The sequence below is a fragment of the Sinohyriopsis cumingii genome, chromosome 11 (genome assembly GCF_028554795.1).
Source record: "Sinohyriopsis cumingii isolate HCF-2022 chromosome 11, ASM2855479v2, whole genome shotgun sequence".
In the NCBI taxonomy this organism is placed as follows: Eukaryota; Metazoa; Mollusca; class Bivalvia; order Unionida; family Unionidae; genus Sinohyriopsis; species Sinohyriopsis cumingii.
In genome coordinates, this window is record NC_142971.1 from 66,500,936 (window position 1) to 66,517,175 (window position 16,240).

General features: G+C 37.7%; 1 protein-coding gene across 1 annotated transcript in view; it reads right to left on the reverse strand.

Moving 5' to 3' along the window:
• LOC149788609 (uncharacterized) overlaps positions 1 to 15,945 on the reverse strand; it is a 96,006-nt gene extending 80,061 nt beyond the window's left edge. Inside the window, exons 1-4 of the mRNA XM_089974680.1 lie at positions 15,812 to 15,945; positions 14,520 to 14,788; positions 13,272 to 13,517; positions 892 to 1,183 (exon numbers count right to left, since the gene is read on the reverse strand). Coding sequence (XP_089830806.1) covers positions 892 to 1,183; positions 13,272 to 13,517; positions 14,520 to 14,788; positions 15,812 to 15,857 — 853 coding nt within the window. The 5' untranslated portion in view covers positions 15,858 to 15,945. The remainder of the gene's footprint in view (positions 1 to 891; positions 1,184 to 13,271; positions 13,518 to 14,519; positions 14,789 to 15,811) is intronic.
• Positions 15,946 to 16,240: the final 295 nt, after the last annotated feature.

Here is a 16,240-nt window from a genome sequence, read left to right on the forward strand (position 1 = left end):
CTTGGTTTCATTTGTAAGTTGCCCATGTAGGAAGCCTAAACTTTTAATGAACACGAAAACAGATTTAAAGAAAGGAAACTTGGTTACTCACATGTCTGGAAAGTACAGATTCGACCAAGTCACAATGACCTCGTGAAAGCATCAAATCCAAGAGTCATTCGTTTGTCAAACAAAACAACACATTCTTTGCTTTGAACATTAAACTTCTACATAGATCACATGTGTCAATTTAGACACAATGTTAAGAACATGTTCTGGAATGCTGAATACCATATGTCACCTACTATTGGTAGAATTTGATTGATGCTGACGTAGCAATTACGCTACAGATCGAGAATCTCCAGCGAGAATCCCCATCTCTATAAATAACTACGTATCAGACGTCCTCAACAAGAATTCATATGTCTAAATAAAGCTCTAAAGCTAATATGAAATATCTTTAAAAACAAAATGAAAAGAAATAAAGAAATAAAATGATAAACTATTGCAATTATAAGGGTTTAATTTTTTTTTTCCTCATGAGTTTATCATAGTATAAACTGTCAGTTGCCGACTCAGACAGCTTACATAACGCCCTTCGGGTGTTATTTGCTGTGTGATTCTGCAACTGACAGATTAGAACACGATAAACTCAGAACAAATAACATTAAAGTCTTAACTATATAGCTATATTACACTTCTCAGTTTCCTTACTTATCTTGATTTATCGTGTGAAGCACAAATGGTATTTGTCACGTACAAACAAGAACAACCCCCATCCCCCCCCCCAAAAAAAAACAATCTCAAAGACCCTTCATGGCCTCCTAAATAAAACTTCGATCAAGAGAGGCAAAATAAATATCAATAAATATCGAAGTGGGTACAGTGTGGATGTTGCCAGTGTGTCTATACCTTTGTTCACTAGGTCGGGGATTTCCAACAGCAGAGTTGTATTCGGATTGCAGGAGGTGTAACCATTTGTTTTCAGACCACTAAATTGGAGAAAACGGTTGAAAGCCTCACCGGCGTCGGCGACATCTAGCTGAGTCGGGATGACCTCTCCATATGTTGCATCAGTATAGGTCTGTAGAGTCAGGTTGAATGCCGGATTCGGAATACTTAAAGTAACGTTAACTTTTGTCTGCTTTCCGAGCTCTAGAGTGGATAACGCCAGTGCAGCAGCTGCCGTGGAGCCTTGGACGGACTCACATAAGAGCAAACAGAAATATTCATCATTTAAATTGGTAGTTATGTTGTCTTACACAAGAGAGAGAGAGAGAGAGAGAGAGAGAGAGAGAGAGAATTTCTGACTTAAAAGACACGTGCATTCAAGACTACATTCTTATATATATATATATATATATATATATATATATATATATATATATATATATATACATATATATATATATATATATATATATATATATATATATATATATATATATATATATATATATATATATATATATATATATATATATGAGAGAGAGAGAGATGATTAATTTATTCCTAGGTCCTAGTGTTTTTCTTGTCTTAATATTAGTCTGCAGGTGTAATAAATAATATGTTTTGATATCGTTTGAAATGAATCATTTGTTAGGATTATTCAATGGAATTCTAAAGTGTTTTTTGACTTTGGAATAAAATGTTATATTCTGGAATGATTGTGAATTCATTCAAACACATTCTAGGCAATATCATTAAATACACCAACACTGTTGCCACTTCAGCACATTCAAGGATATTGGTATATCGGCACATTCGGAACCTGGAGTTTACCAGGAACACTCTATTCTTTTGGACTTCGTATATAACCTTTAGGATTACTTTGCATTTAATTCATAATATTTTAAGTTCTTCTTAAAATTTAATTACATAAGTTAAAGAGTTAAATTCTTTGTTAGGATTTACAAAACTTGTTGATTTGGCTTCTTTCTGTTACTTGGTTTAATGCCATAGAGTCTTAAGAGGTTTCAAACATATGATCCATCCTCTGTTCTTTCTCAATACTATATAAATTTAGAATGTAGCAACTATCAAAACCGGCATAAAATCTGTTCTTGTTCTTATTTAAAATTACAACTTTTTCTCAAAGAGTGCTTATTTAACGCATACAAATTTTGCAAAGGAATTTCACTACGATACAAATTTTGCATATTTAATGTATATTTACTTTGTAAACTTCATTTACTTACAGTGTTCAGTGTTGTAGTTGAAATGTGCAGAAGCGCGTGTTGGAACATTCAACAAACAAAATGAAGATTTGTATTTCAACACTAGATCACATCACATTTAGTACTTTTTTGAAACACTTCATTTTGTATTATAGTTATGTTGTAAATTCGCAAGGATGTTCTAGATCATGTGGACAGTGTAGACCCTAGATCATGTGGACATTGCAGACCCTAGATCATGTGGACATTGCAGGCCCTAGCCACGTATATTAATTTGTAATTTCTGTAGAAATTGATAACTTGAATTTCTCGAATGCTCTTTAGAAATGATTTTTGTTCTGCAATTTAGTTTGGAACATAAGTTTATTAGATTCTTGGAACATAAGTTTATTAGATTCTTGAAACTTAGGTTTATTAGATTTTTAGTTACCAAAATGAGTTTAGATCAGGCATTGCATGTCTTTGTATTTCAGTGAGAAAGTATCAGTCCGAGCAGGGTTAAGTTTGCTTGAATAAAACGTCGCCCTTCCCCCCGCCCCTCTCTCTTGACCTAACATATAATTGCGTTACGTATTCGTTATATAATTTTATATAATTTTGAAGTTCTATATTACAACCAGGCTGTAAAACTGAACCCTCTCCTGTTTTTTGTGTGCTTAAGGCATAATACAATTGACCTAGTATACAATTATTTCCCTCTGTGACCAAAAGCAGATGTCGTTTTAAAGTGTCGGGTGCAGGCTACATAATATGTTTAGTATGCTTCCAATTTCAGTGTGTTTGATTTGATAGCAGTGTATTTTCTCGAATATCTTAAATTATGTTTCCCCTCATTCGTTTTCACTTTTTCTTCTGCTGCATATTAAGAGTCAGTGTGTCACCTTGCGGTTTGGTATCGGAATGCATACTTTTACCTTGCGGTTTGGTATTGGAATGCATACTTTTACCTTGCAGTTTGCTATCGCCACCTAGAACATTAGAATTCTGGCGAAAATTGGAAGACTCCAAGAGTTGACACGAGCTGGAAAACTACACATGGCACATTCTGGGACTCTGTGAAGTTAGATGGAAAGCTCTAAGAGAACACCAAACTAAAGATGGGCATATATTATACTATATTCGAGAGTGTGACAAGTCCATAAATGGAGTAGGCTTCCTTGTAACAAAGCCATCAAGGGATCTGTGCTTGAATGCTGCCCCATATCTAGCAGAATCATCTCCATTCGTCTGAAACCATCTCCCTTTAATATCACAATTATCCAAGTCTATGCTCCAACTACCGATCATGATGATGAAGAAATAGAGGAGTTTTACAACAAACTACAGGATATTCTAAACATGGTCAGTAAAAAAGACATCCTCGTCATCCAAGGAGACTGGAGTGTCAAAGTTGGCAAAGATGCTCTAAAAGACTGGGAAGATCATCGTGGACCTTCTTGCAATGAGCTTACCAATGAAAGAGGGAGACAGCTGCTCGAGTTCGCAAGGTTCAACAACTTGGTACTAGCCAACATCCTGGGACAACATAAAGCTTCACGATGCTGGACAAGGCACGCACCAAATGAAACCCATCACAACCTGATCGACTACATACTGGTTCAAAATCGTTACCGATCTGGCATCAATAGAGCAAAAACAAGGACGTTCCCAGGTGCTGATGTTGGGAGTGATCACGACCTCGTGATTATAAACTTCCGAGTGAGGCTCAAGAAAATCAACAAGCCAAAGAACATCAGGCTCAGATTCAACCTTGAACATCTGAAGGACCCTAACATCTGCGAGTCATTCCAAGCCACAATTGGATGAAAATTTGCTCCACTCCTTGTGATGGATGGTGATGGCAAACGGATGACAGACACCTTCAACAGTCATGAGAGCAGCTGCCAAGGACATCATTGGCCTTGGCCTCCATCGCCCGAAGAAAAACCCTGGGTAACAGAAGAGATTCTGAAGTTGTGTGATGCCCGAAGAGAACTCAAAAGAACCAGAGACATAACAGGGGCAATGGAATACCGAGAAATAAACAAGAATATCAGAAAAAAAACTTGAAGAAAACAAAAGAATATTGGATTGGACAAAAGTGCACAGAAATAGAGAGCAGTCTGATAAAGAATAACAGCAAAAAGGCATTCCAAATTGTGAAAGACCTCAAAAGACAGAAACAACCAAGAGTCAGTACCATTCAAGACAAAAATGGAAAATGCCTCACAGAAGCGAGTGACATTGCAGAAAGATGGAGTGAGTATTGCAAAGAATTCTACAAACATCAGTCCACAGGAGACCCAGAGGTGCTTAAGTTCCAAACTCCTCAAATGACTTCCCCATTCTTAAAGTAGAGGTGGAGTCAGCAATACGAGCACTGAAGAATGGGAAGGCAGCTGGAGTAGACAACCTCCCGCTGAACTTATCAAGAATGAAGGGTTGATCAGTGAAAGAGCTACTAACAAAAATGTGCAACAAGATCTGGCAGAAAGGTGAATGGCCAACACAATGGACCCAGTCACTGATTATGACACTCCCCCAAAAAGGCAATCTCCAGCTGTGCCAAAATTACAGAACTATCAGTTTGATCAGCCATGCTAGTAAGGTAATGCTGAAGATCATCTTGAACAGACTGAAACCACAAGCAGAAGAAATAATCGCTGAAGAACAGGCTGGGTTCCGGAGTGGAAGAAGCACAACAGAACAAATATTCAATCTCAGGGTTCGTGTGAAAAGTACTCTCAACACCAACAAGACATCTATCATGTGTTCATAGATTTCAAAAAGGCCTTTGACAGAGTGTGGTATGAGGCATTGTGGGCCACAGTGAAGAAGTATAACGTGGGTCAAAAGTTAACCAATACCATCAAGCAGCTGTACACCAAGGCTACCAGTGCAGTAATCGCCCAAGGTTATGTGGGGGACTGGTTCCAGACAACAGTGGGAGTGCGTCAAGGCTGTCTCCTGTCACCCACGCTTTTCAACATCTACTTAGAGCGCATCATGAGCAAAGCCCTGGAAAACCACTGTGGGACAGTTAGCATTGGAGGGCGTAACATCACCAACTTCCACTTTGCAGACGACATTGATCGGCTGGCAGGCAGTGAAACGAGCGTGCCACCTTAGTGAAGAACATGGATGAAACATCTTCCAGATTTGACACGGAGATAAACGCTGAGAAGACAAAGCTGATGACAAATAGTGGCAAACAAATCTCAGCCAAGATTAAAGTCAGAGGCCATGAGCTGGAAACATTGAGCCAGTTCAAAGATCTTGGTTCCATAATCACCGAAGAGGGATCAAGAGCAGAAATTTTGTCAAGAGCAGCAAAAACAATGGCAGCTATGTCAAAGCTAAGATCAATCTGGAGAGACAAGAACATCTGTCTGAAATCTAAACTCAGACTATTGCGAGCTCTAGTCATCTCAGTCTTTTTGTACTCATGTGAGGCTTGAACCCTGACAGCAGAATTACAACGAAGAATCCAGTCACTTGAAATGAGATGCTACAGAACCATCCTTGGCATCTCTTACATGGACCACATCACAGATGAAGAAGTGCGTAACACCATCAGGAATCAGGCGCAAAGTAGGCCAATATGAGGAGCTCCTCACTACCGTCAAAAAGAGAAAGATCAAATGGTATGGCCATGCCAACAGTCTATCCACAACAGGCCTACAGGGCAGCGTCCAGGGTGGCAGAAGGAGAGGTAGACAGAGAAAAAAGTGGACTGACAACATCACAGAATGGACCAGGAAAAGTTTTGCGGAGACACAGGCATTGGCACCTGATCGAGACAAGTGGAGGGAACTGGTCAGATGTTCAGCAGCACAGTGCCTCAACGACCACACTAGGTCAGGAGACATGATGATGATGATGATGATGATGATGATGATTGAAATGCATACTTTCACCTTGCGGTTTGGGATTGGAATGCATACTTTTAACCACAAATATTCACTTTTGCGTATTGTCAGACTCGAGGGTTTTTTATTGGGTAAAATTGTTACATTTGCTGATGGCTTCATGGATAATGTAGCTGCATACCTTTTTTGGATGTAGGCAAACGATTAGTGTGGCAAACATTCAAATCGCATGATGTATGAATTTCCTTACTTGTCTCAAGCTTCATAGCAGACTTTATTTTTCTTGCAAAGTTAATGTTCAGATCAGCGTGAAGCTGTACATAGTCCATAGCTTGATACAGGCAACATACTTTGCTAAAGAAATTTGTATCTTTGGAAACAAAAAGATGATAGAAAACATACAGTACAGGACAGAACACTACAAGAATAAATCAAGTAATGGTTGTAGGAAGACGTTATGTTGTATATTTAAGCTGTGTTGTTACTTGCCATGATGCGTGTCTCTTAATCTAGCTGGGTGGATGGTCTTCACTTCAGGCATAGGTTGTCACATCTATCATGTACAAGTAAAACTCCAGTATAAATGAATTCATACGATATTTTTAAAAAACCGTTCAAATGTAAATATTACGTTAATTTTCGGAAAACTGTTACCAGGGTATATATTTTACGATGACTCTTAGCTGTACTTTTATAATATCCATAAACGGAACAAGGTCTACAAAACGGTACTGGGGCCCCGAGTGGCCGAGTGGTCTAAAGCGCTCTCCGTTACGGATCACTGCCATATCACCTCTGTCTGCGTGGGTTCGAGTCTCGGATTCAGCCAATGTGGGTCTGTGAGAAAGGTTGCCAGTAGCTTCTCGTGGGTCAGTGGTTCTTTCAGGGGTTTTCCAGGGTTCTTCCTCCATCATTAAGACTGGCCTTATTTAGGATCAGTCTAAGGGTATGCCTAATTAGTATCACCGCGTACAACAATTTATCATATAGGGATTAATTAAAATAAATAATAGCTTCAACGTGATTATCGTTGCAGGAATGGATTCCACATTTTAAAACATCTACTCTCCAAAGAACAGGTTACTGTTTTTCTTCACGTAATATCACTTCAGTCATGGATTCCAGATACGGAGCTAAGTCTAAAGAACAGTGTAATGCTAAATATAATGCATTAACTCTTCCAGCATGGATTAACGTTACAGTTCAATGTCAGACATGTTAAAATATCACCTTATGCATTGATTCCATTGGTTACTAGTGTCAAGAAAAGTTTAATAGCATACCTAATGAATGAATACTTCGTGAAATGATTACACGTTTGAAGCAAAGTCAAACGAATAACATAAAGTTTGTGCCAATATATAAATACGGTTCTACAGTGCAACCAGTTTCACCCTGTAATAGGGGTGAGCATTTCGGCACTGAACCACAAATCTCTCATGTGGAGCGTTGACTGAGTAGATCGGTCTCAGATCGGAATCAATTACCTTTCCCATTGCTCTTCTCTCTTCCGCCAATTCTAAGTGTTTGCCAATTTTGGTGACTAACTTCCTGCGGCTAGGTTCTACAATCCCGCTGTCTCCCAAATCACGCCAAAAGGTATGCGCTACAAAGTCACGGCATCCATTTTCAGCGGTAGATTTCTGGACCTCCATCCTGGATTCCTGGACCTCCATCCATTATACTGGCACTCATGGATGAGTGGCTGATACTTGGTCAATATGATCTCACAGGCCTCCTTTATTCTAGTATCCACTGGCACTATCATTTCCAATAATACTATTTGTTTAGCACCTCCTAAGCACAGTACAATATCAGGTCTGACATTGGTATTACGGATGTTCTCTGAGAACGTTTGCTGTCCGTTTACATCTGTCTGCATTTCACAATCCTGTGCTGTTGTAAAGACGCCTCTTGCTTCGATCTTTGCCTTTTTGTCTCGCCGCTTCCCTTGAAGCTGATGAAGCTGAAAACGCTTCTCACTTGATATATCTGTCTCCTGACTACATCTACACTGGAAGCAATCTCAGCAAGCATGTGGACGACCATCTGTCAGAGCTTAATTGTAAGATGACAACACGTGCTCTAAATTTGAATGTCTGACGCAAAGTTTACAGTTTGGGTCATGTGTGAGGTTTGTTGGTATATCTGATGTTTACTTGCTATTATAAAAATGCGACCAGAGAACATAGAATGCAAGAGTTCAGAAATACAAATCCACGGCTAAAAATAAATTATTTATTACACACATGTACACTGAAATAAATTAATTGATTAGCAACATTCGAAAAGCACAACCTTTCCTGAAGAAATAATAAATAAATTAAACACGAAGAAAATCAATTATTTACTACAGAAAAAGGAATAATATTTAGAAGATATGTAAATGCTGCCAAGTTAAAGGTGAACCTTATGAAACTTGATGAAACGGATGAGAAAAGACCGAAGAGATGGAAAGACGTCAGGAAAGAAAAAGACCCAAGCAAGAGACTATTACAAGAACAGTTTAAAGTTTTCAAAGGGAAACGAAACCAGTTAGACATCTTATGCATTTGTACCAAGTTTCAAGGAAACAACTCTATTAATAAATTTTACAGGTGAGGGAAAATTGCTGTTTAAAGAAAAGGGAGTAATAATTACCTACAATTGATACAGCGATGCAACGATGTTGTGAATAGATACTCTCTTGCTCGCATGTTTAGAAGGAGGTAATGCTTTTATGCTTCACATACTCCTCATGCCTCAACTTCACCTATTCAGAGCCAGAAAGTTTATAAAATGATTGAAAAGAGTTTGATGAAGGTAGCCCATTATTTGTTGTCATAGTTTCAATTCATCGTGTTTTAATTTATTTTTGTCGTGTTTTAGGTATTTCTACATTTGACTGTTGTTTCTTGAAGTAACTGGACTTACGGATAGTAACTTTGGTGCCTAAATTGCTATCATTTTTCAATCATTTAAAACGGCATAAATATATTCAAAGTTTATTTTACGCTCCATAGATTATTTTGCGCTCGATAGATTGTTGTTTGTCCGGATCAAAGAGTCGACAAAACACTCATGTACAACGGATATATTTTTGCCATTCCAATGGTTGATCATAAACATTTGCTTCAGAGCCTAAGTCACCATGTTTTGTCATGATTCTCACTTTATTTTCCACCAATTTTATAATCGCTTGTGATGAATAGTTGCATTTCGGTCTAATAAAGTTGATTAGATCTTCAATTTGTGAGGTAAATTTAGCTGAACGGACATTTGCTTACTGAGCTACATACAATATGTACTTTAATGTCATTGTGATACTGCACTGTGACATGAAATAGATACTTTAATGCCAGTGTGATACTACACAGAGTGACATGAAATAGGCACTTTAATGTCAGTATGATACTACACAGAGCGACATGAAATAGGTACTTTAATGCCAGTGTGATACTACACTGTGACATGAAATAGACACTTTAATAGCATAATGATGCTGCACAGTGATATGTAACACATGTTTTCATGCTATTGTGATACTGCATAGTGATATAAAATATGTACCTTAATGCCAGTGCGATACTACACAGAGTGACATGAAATACGCACTTTAATGCCTTAATGATACTGCACAGTGATATGAAATATGTACCTTAATGCCAGTGCGATACTACACAGAGTGACATGAAATAGGCACTTTAATGCCTTAATGATACTGCACAGAGTGACATGTAACATATTTTAACGCCCTTGTGATACTTCGCAGTGATATGAAATATGTACTTTAATGCCAGTGTGATACTACACAGAGTGGCACGAAATAGGCACTTTAATACCATAATGATACCGCACAGGGTTACATGTAACATCTATTTTAATACCATTGTGATACTGCACAGTGACATAAAAGATGTACTTGAATGCCAGTGTGATACTACAGAGTGACATAAATAGGCACTTTAATGTCAGAATGATACTGCACAGAGTGACATGTTACACGTACGTTAATGCCATTGTGATACTGCACTGTGACTCTCTCTCTCTCTCTCTCTCTCTCTCTCTCTCTCTCTCTCTATATATATATATATATATATATATATATTAATGTTTGTAGGAATCAACATTTTTATTATCTTGAATGAATCTATATTTAGTAACCCAACCAACGTTGACCACACTTTAATCCCTTCCTAACTTGAACACAAAGTTACATTTGGAAAAATACCACAATCGTTGCTTTTATTTTGAACTTTTTGACAAAAATCTTGATCACCTCTGTGGAAACAGTTGAATTGATCTCAATATAGCTATACTACTTCATTCACTTTCTTGAAAAAACTGTTGAATTGAATACAATATATATATATAAATATATATATATATATATATATATATATATATATATATATATATATATATATATATATATATATATATATATATATATATATATATCGAGGGTTTCTGAGCTATCGTTACTTTTTCGTTATGAGACTAAGTAATCCTCATATGCAGAGATATTGACCGTTTTCTTAATTAATCCAGCAAAAAGGAAAAACTAATCAAACACTTGTACCAATTTCAACTTCCGTTAGCTTTATTTGACCGCGTCACCGTGCATGAATCGGAATATTTAACTACTATAACCACATCACATTGTCGTTCAATTTAATACACTACGTGAATGTAGCTCTTAGAAACGTACCAACAATTTGTCAATAAGCTATCAAAGAATCAATCACGTATGATCGCAAACAGACACACGCAGTACGCAAATATATATAAGTTTAGTGTTATTTGTCAAAGTTCCAAATTAGCATTGTCTAAAAGTTATAGACAGCGCACTCTTGCGAAACAAAATTTGATTCTGTTGGATAGACACGGGCATTGGATTGGGGGACATAATGTTACATTTGCTGGGGACAGTGAATAAATTAAAAATATTGTCCAGCAGCAATAACATGGAAAAAAAGATTGCTGTCCTGGTTTGTAATGAAAAGAAATAATTATATCCACCATATTAATCATGAAACCAAGAAACAATTTCTAGAGAAAAAAAACAACAAATTATCCTGGTTAGAAAAAAATGCGAGCCCTCCCCCCCCCCCCACCGCTACACCCTCTGGAAATTATGTGATCTCAGCCCATGATGGGTCTATGTTTCTAGATTAGCTGTTGTATAGATGTTCATAATATGAAAATGAGGTTTTGTCATCCCCTCTAAATCTAACCTGCCTCCAAAAGGAACAAAACAAATCCCCCCCGAGAAAACAAAACAAAAAACGTGAAGTTTAACTACCAAAGCGAAGTTTGCATTCAGAGCTGAGATTCATTGTTGCACACTGTGATATATGATTTGTATTCGCTAGTTCAGAGTCACAACGAGTCACTCGGCTTGCGGACCAGTTCAGAGTCACAACGAGTCACTCGGCTTGCGGACGATAGAACTTGAAATGTGCTGAGCTTTTACTGAAATTAACCCACAAGGTTCTGTATCATGCACTTGATATATGGTAAAGATAGATATATTATTTGCCAGTACTATTCCCAAAACATAAATTATACATATTCTGAGATAAGGCAAATTAAGTTCTGTATTCTTAACAACCACTGATGGTCGATAGGAATCGCATTCTAATTTATTGATCATGCGTCCTTTGGGAATCAAATGAACTATGACGATGACATTCATGGCATTACAAATACACGTACATTCTGTGTCTACGATCAAAACGTTTAAGTGAGAGATTTTGTTTCAAATGCTGCCAAGTCCTGACGTATGTTTTTCCGCATCACTATAAACTGCTATAGGTCAGGTTTTCCTGGCGTTATACGTGGAATTTCGTGGTTGAAAAGAACAGAAATAATATATTCAGTTTAGTCCAATATGAAATAGATCGTTATTGTTTAGCAATCTTTATGACAAGGGATCCTTGACAGATCGTATCTAATAATAAATCTAACCTTAGAGTCCTAAGTGAACAGTGTCAACCAGATGATTATCTAGTTTTATGGCCAACAAACAATGAAGAACACATTCTTTGCAGAAGATGCGACAGTGACAAGCCACAGAACAGCTCATCTCCAAAAACTCCTTGACAGGTTTTCACAAGCCTGCCAAGATTTCGGGTTTACTATCAGCGTCAAAACGACGTAAGTGATAGTTCAAGCTTTCTGACAGCCACCCTCCATCAACATCAAAAACTACAAATGTGAGGTTGTCAGCAAGTTTACATGCCTTTGACGAACCATCACCGACAACCTCTCTCCCTCTTGAAGCAGAGATCAACGTCCGCATTGGAGAGGCTGCTTCAACAAGGTATATACTAAGCCTGAGGATATGACGCAACAACAAGCTCACCGAACACACTATAATACAAATGTACCACGCCTGCGTTATCATCATTCTCCTATATGGCAGTTATTCATGGCCACTATACTTGCACCTGGAAAAGAGAGTCAACAGCTTTCACCTACGCTGCCTCATAAGCATCCTTGGTAACTATTGCAAGGATAAAGTTTACAACACAGAGGTTCTAGCGCGTGCAGACATTTCCAGCATGGTCAGACTGACAAGAGAGCTTCACCAACGATGGTTTGAACATATACCCCGAATGTAAGATGGACCCATGACAAATGATATCCTCTACAGCGAACTGGCCTCTGTCGAAAGGCAGTCGCGTCACCCACACATGCGAGTAATACATGTGTACAACTGATTCTTAGCAAAGACTTTCATTTTGTTTGCATGCACGAAATTATAGCTGTCGATCCTAGTGTTCATTATAGACTTTCTTCACATGAGGCCTGGTTGCTTAGTTTGCCTACATCTTTCATTATTTGTATACCCTAGTGTTTGTTTGCATTAGTCTGTTTATTTATTTCTCAAATTTTAATGCAAGGTGTATGACTGCAATTAAATGATTTATTATTCTTCGTGTAAAGAGAAGGCCTAATGATATCCCTCCTAACACTTCTATTAGCGATAGTATTTAGGCGTGTGTGCACAGATCGTTTAGCATTGGTTAACATAGGTTTTCTGTTGCATTTCAGTGATGAAGCTGTAGTTGATGAAATGTTGCACCGTTCTTCCCCCAACCAGTCTGCATAAGCGTATTCGAAGTTCATTATCTGATCGCACATTTTAACGATATGTTTGATAGTACTGTGGTATTTTACATTTCGGTAAAACTAGTCAAATTTTGCATTTTTGAAGATATTGCGAGCTTTAATGTAGCACGTGGTTTTATGTGGGTACTAATCCAATCAAACACTGACTTACCATGGATGTGTTATGCAGCATGTACATCAGCTGGCAAACTTGCACGGACTGAGAGTTGTTGATATTCTTGTAGCTGATGCCGCTACTGGCCCAGTACGTCGTCGTTCCATTAGTGAGGTTGCGTGCAGACACCATCGTCAGCTCTAAGTTGACCTGGATCTGCCTCTGAACAACTGTGGTGGCTGTACCAGATACTGTCACATTGCCAAGATTGAAGGTCACTCTAGATAGGTACTTGACTTTATTCTGCAAAGGCAAGAATTGGATAATATAGAGTCCTTTTCTACACGTAAAATCCATATGTAACATAGTGTAGTAAATTTAGAGTATGCGCACATGGTTATAGCGCCCCGTTTTAAGCAATTTTTAGATTTGTGCGATTACTTGTGTGATTATTGGAATTCGGCGCCATGGAAATATTCCTAGCCCGAAATAATGAGCACATTATTAAGAGCAAACGTCATAGAGTGAAGTGTTAGTGTGTTTCCATGATGTCATGGTTCACTAGTAGTGAATTCTGACCAAAACCGAACGAATGTCCCTGTCGTAAAATAGTCCATATTAAGATCTAGTGGTATATATTGGTAGCGTGACTGAAAGGACAGTACTTACGGTATTAAACCGCTAAATTACACAAGGGAATAAATAAAAAGGGACTTGGCAGACACTGTTTATGTCGCCATGTGGGCGAATATGGTGCAGTTATATTGGCGAAATGTGCCTGGAAAGCATACATTGACTGGCCTAAAGTGGCGGAGTTAAAATAGTTCCCATTGTTAGGGAGTACTCATATATTTTCTAAGGCGTGAACTGTTGGTAGTACGGAAACATGATGAAGGCAAAACATGCAGAGGTGCGGTTGATAGATAGTTGGCAGTTTGGTTTATCTGTGGTCTTGCATTAATTAGAGAAAAATTTAGGTATAGAATGGACACGTCGGGCTTTCTAATTTACAACTGAAGTTGTATGAGAATCGGGCCAGGGTTTGACAACGGCTCGGTCAAGTAAATACCCGTGTGCGTGTAACAATAGTTATATACATTCAGCATAAACATAAGTGTCTATACCTTATGAAAACGAGAATGAACATTACAAAATATCTTTAAATATAACTCTACTTTGCATTGAAAATACATTATATTTTATCCTGATGCTCAATCCAGAGACAAATAGGCTTGCATGTTTAAAAGTGATGTTTGTAGAGTAAAGATAATTTTATATTATTAAATATAAAGAAGAAAGACTTACATTGTTGATATATTCCACACCATACCTGTTGACTGGATCTAGTGATCCCGTCATACTCACTGCGGGACCTAGTGTGAAACTATTTATTTTTGAAACGGCCAATATCGTTGAGTCCATCGAGGGTATGATGGCGATGATGACCCCTGACATTGTGCCCGCTGTTAAGGTCACCGTCAATGTGAGAGAGTTCTTCCCACCGACATAAATTTCTTCAGTGTTATTATATGGCTGATCTCTAACCATTTCAAAACTTTCAACGTCTGCCTTGGCTGGAGGGAAAAAGGTGGAATAAAATTGTTAGATATGTTTGTCGTTCAGATTACGAGAAACTGGTTTCAAAATTATTACATCAATAACGGTAAGCTGCTGTAAAATGACAATCGCTTTACCTGCCCCGTGTCAGAATGTGAGAGTATCGTTAGAAAAAATATGACGTCGCCTTGAAAACTACTTTATAAACGGTCACATTGTGCACTTATGTAACCGACTTAACAATACTTTTTATCATGACTAATTGCATAGTGATGAAATAAAACGGTATTATGCAAAGATTATGAAGCATTTCCTTGAATATATCCAAACTGATTTTCTATTGTTTTATGTTTATTATAGAATAAATGGAAACAGTGATTGACGTTTATAAGTATGAACGCATGCCAACGCGGCTTCAAAAATATATCGGCGAGTATTCAAAGCTCTGGTACGTATGTTCCGAATTTATTTTGAAACAATATTTATTTAGACTAAAACGTTTAAAGCTTGAACAAACGCTAAATAAACACTTGGACAGAGAACAGTGACATACTTGATAAAATGAGACAATTTCTAAAGCTAAATCAGCTACATACATATGCATACATATATACAGAGAGAGGGAGAGAGAGAGAGAGGGGGGGGGGTGTTGGGTGGGGTGGCTGACGACCTTGACTTTGACAGGCGCTGGATTCCCATGGATTCTCGAAGTATTAGGGGAATGGAAACCGTTCACACAAATATTATACAATAACAAACGGGGAAAACAAAACAGTTCGCCAACGTTTCAGCATAAAGCAAAGTTTTCTTCATAGGCTATTGAAAAACATCCACAGTTAAACACAACAAACTGACCTGAATTTATTTTGGCACACATATGAAAAACAGAAAACGGCAAGGTTTAACTAAAAGAAACTAGCAAAATAATCAGAAATAACTACATGTTAGGAGTTTTGAGAGTTTTTAAGGGAAATATCGGAATGTAGATTAAGAAGAAAATTAAGATGAATTCTTAAATAAGGCTCTTTATATTTGCATACCTCGAGATATCGCCACGACGGCAAGCAGAAAAACTGTACATCGCATTTTGTTTCCTTGGTAAGTTTGCTACTTTGACACTAGGTTTATCTGTTCTTCATACAAGTGTTTTATGTAGTTCTGGTCCTGTATCCACATGGAAAGGTGGATGATTTGGCTGTATCGTAATGTATCCTACAGATATTGAACATGCTGAAAGAGACTGGGCTAAAGTATGCATCCCGTAGAGAATTGATCGCTTTAATTTGCTTCATAAATATTGAAGAAGCTATAGTGTTTTCCAGTCAATGTTACCACCAGTCAGTTGTGACGAACCACAAATGATCAGTTTGTTCAATTGTATGTCTAGCTAGCAAAGCTAGTTTTCCAGTTCCAATGTGTAGCGTCCCAAGGATTGTAAATTATTACCACTCTATGGTCTTTACATAAGA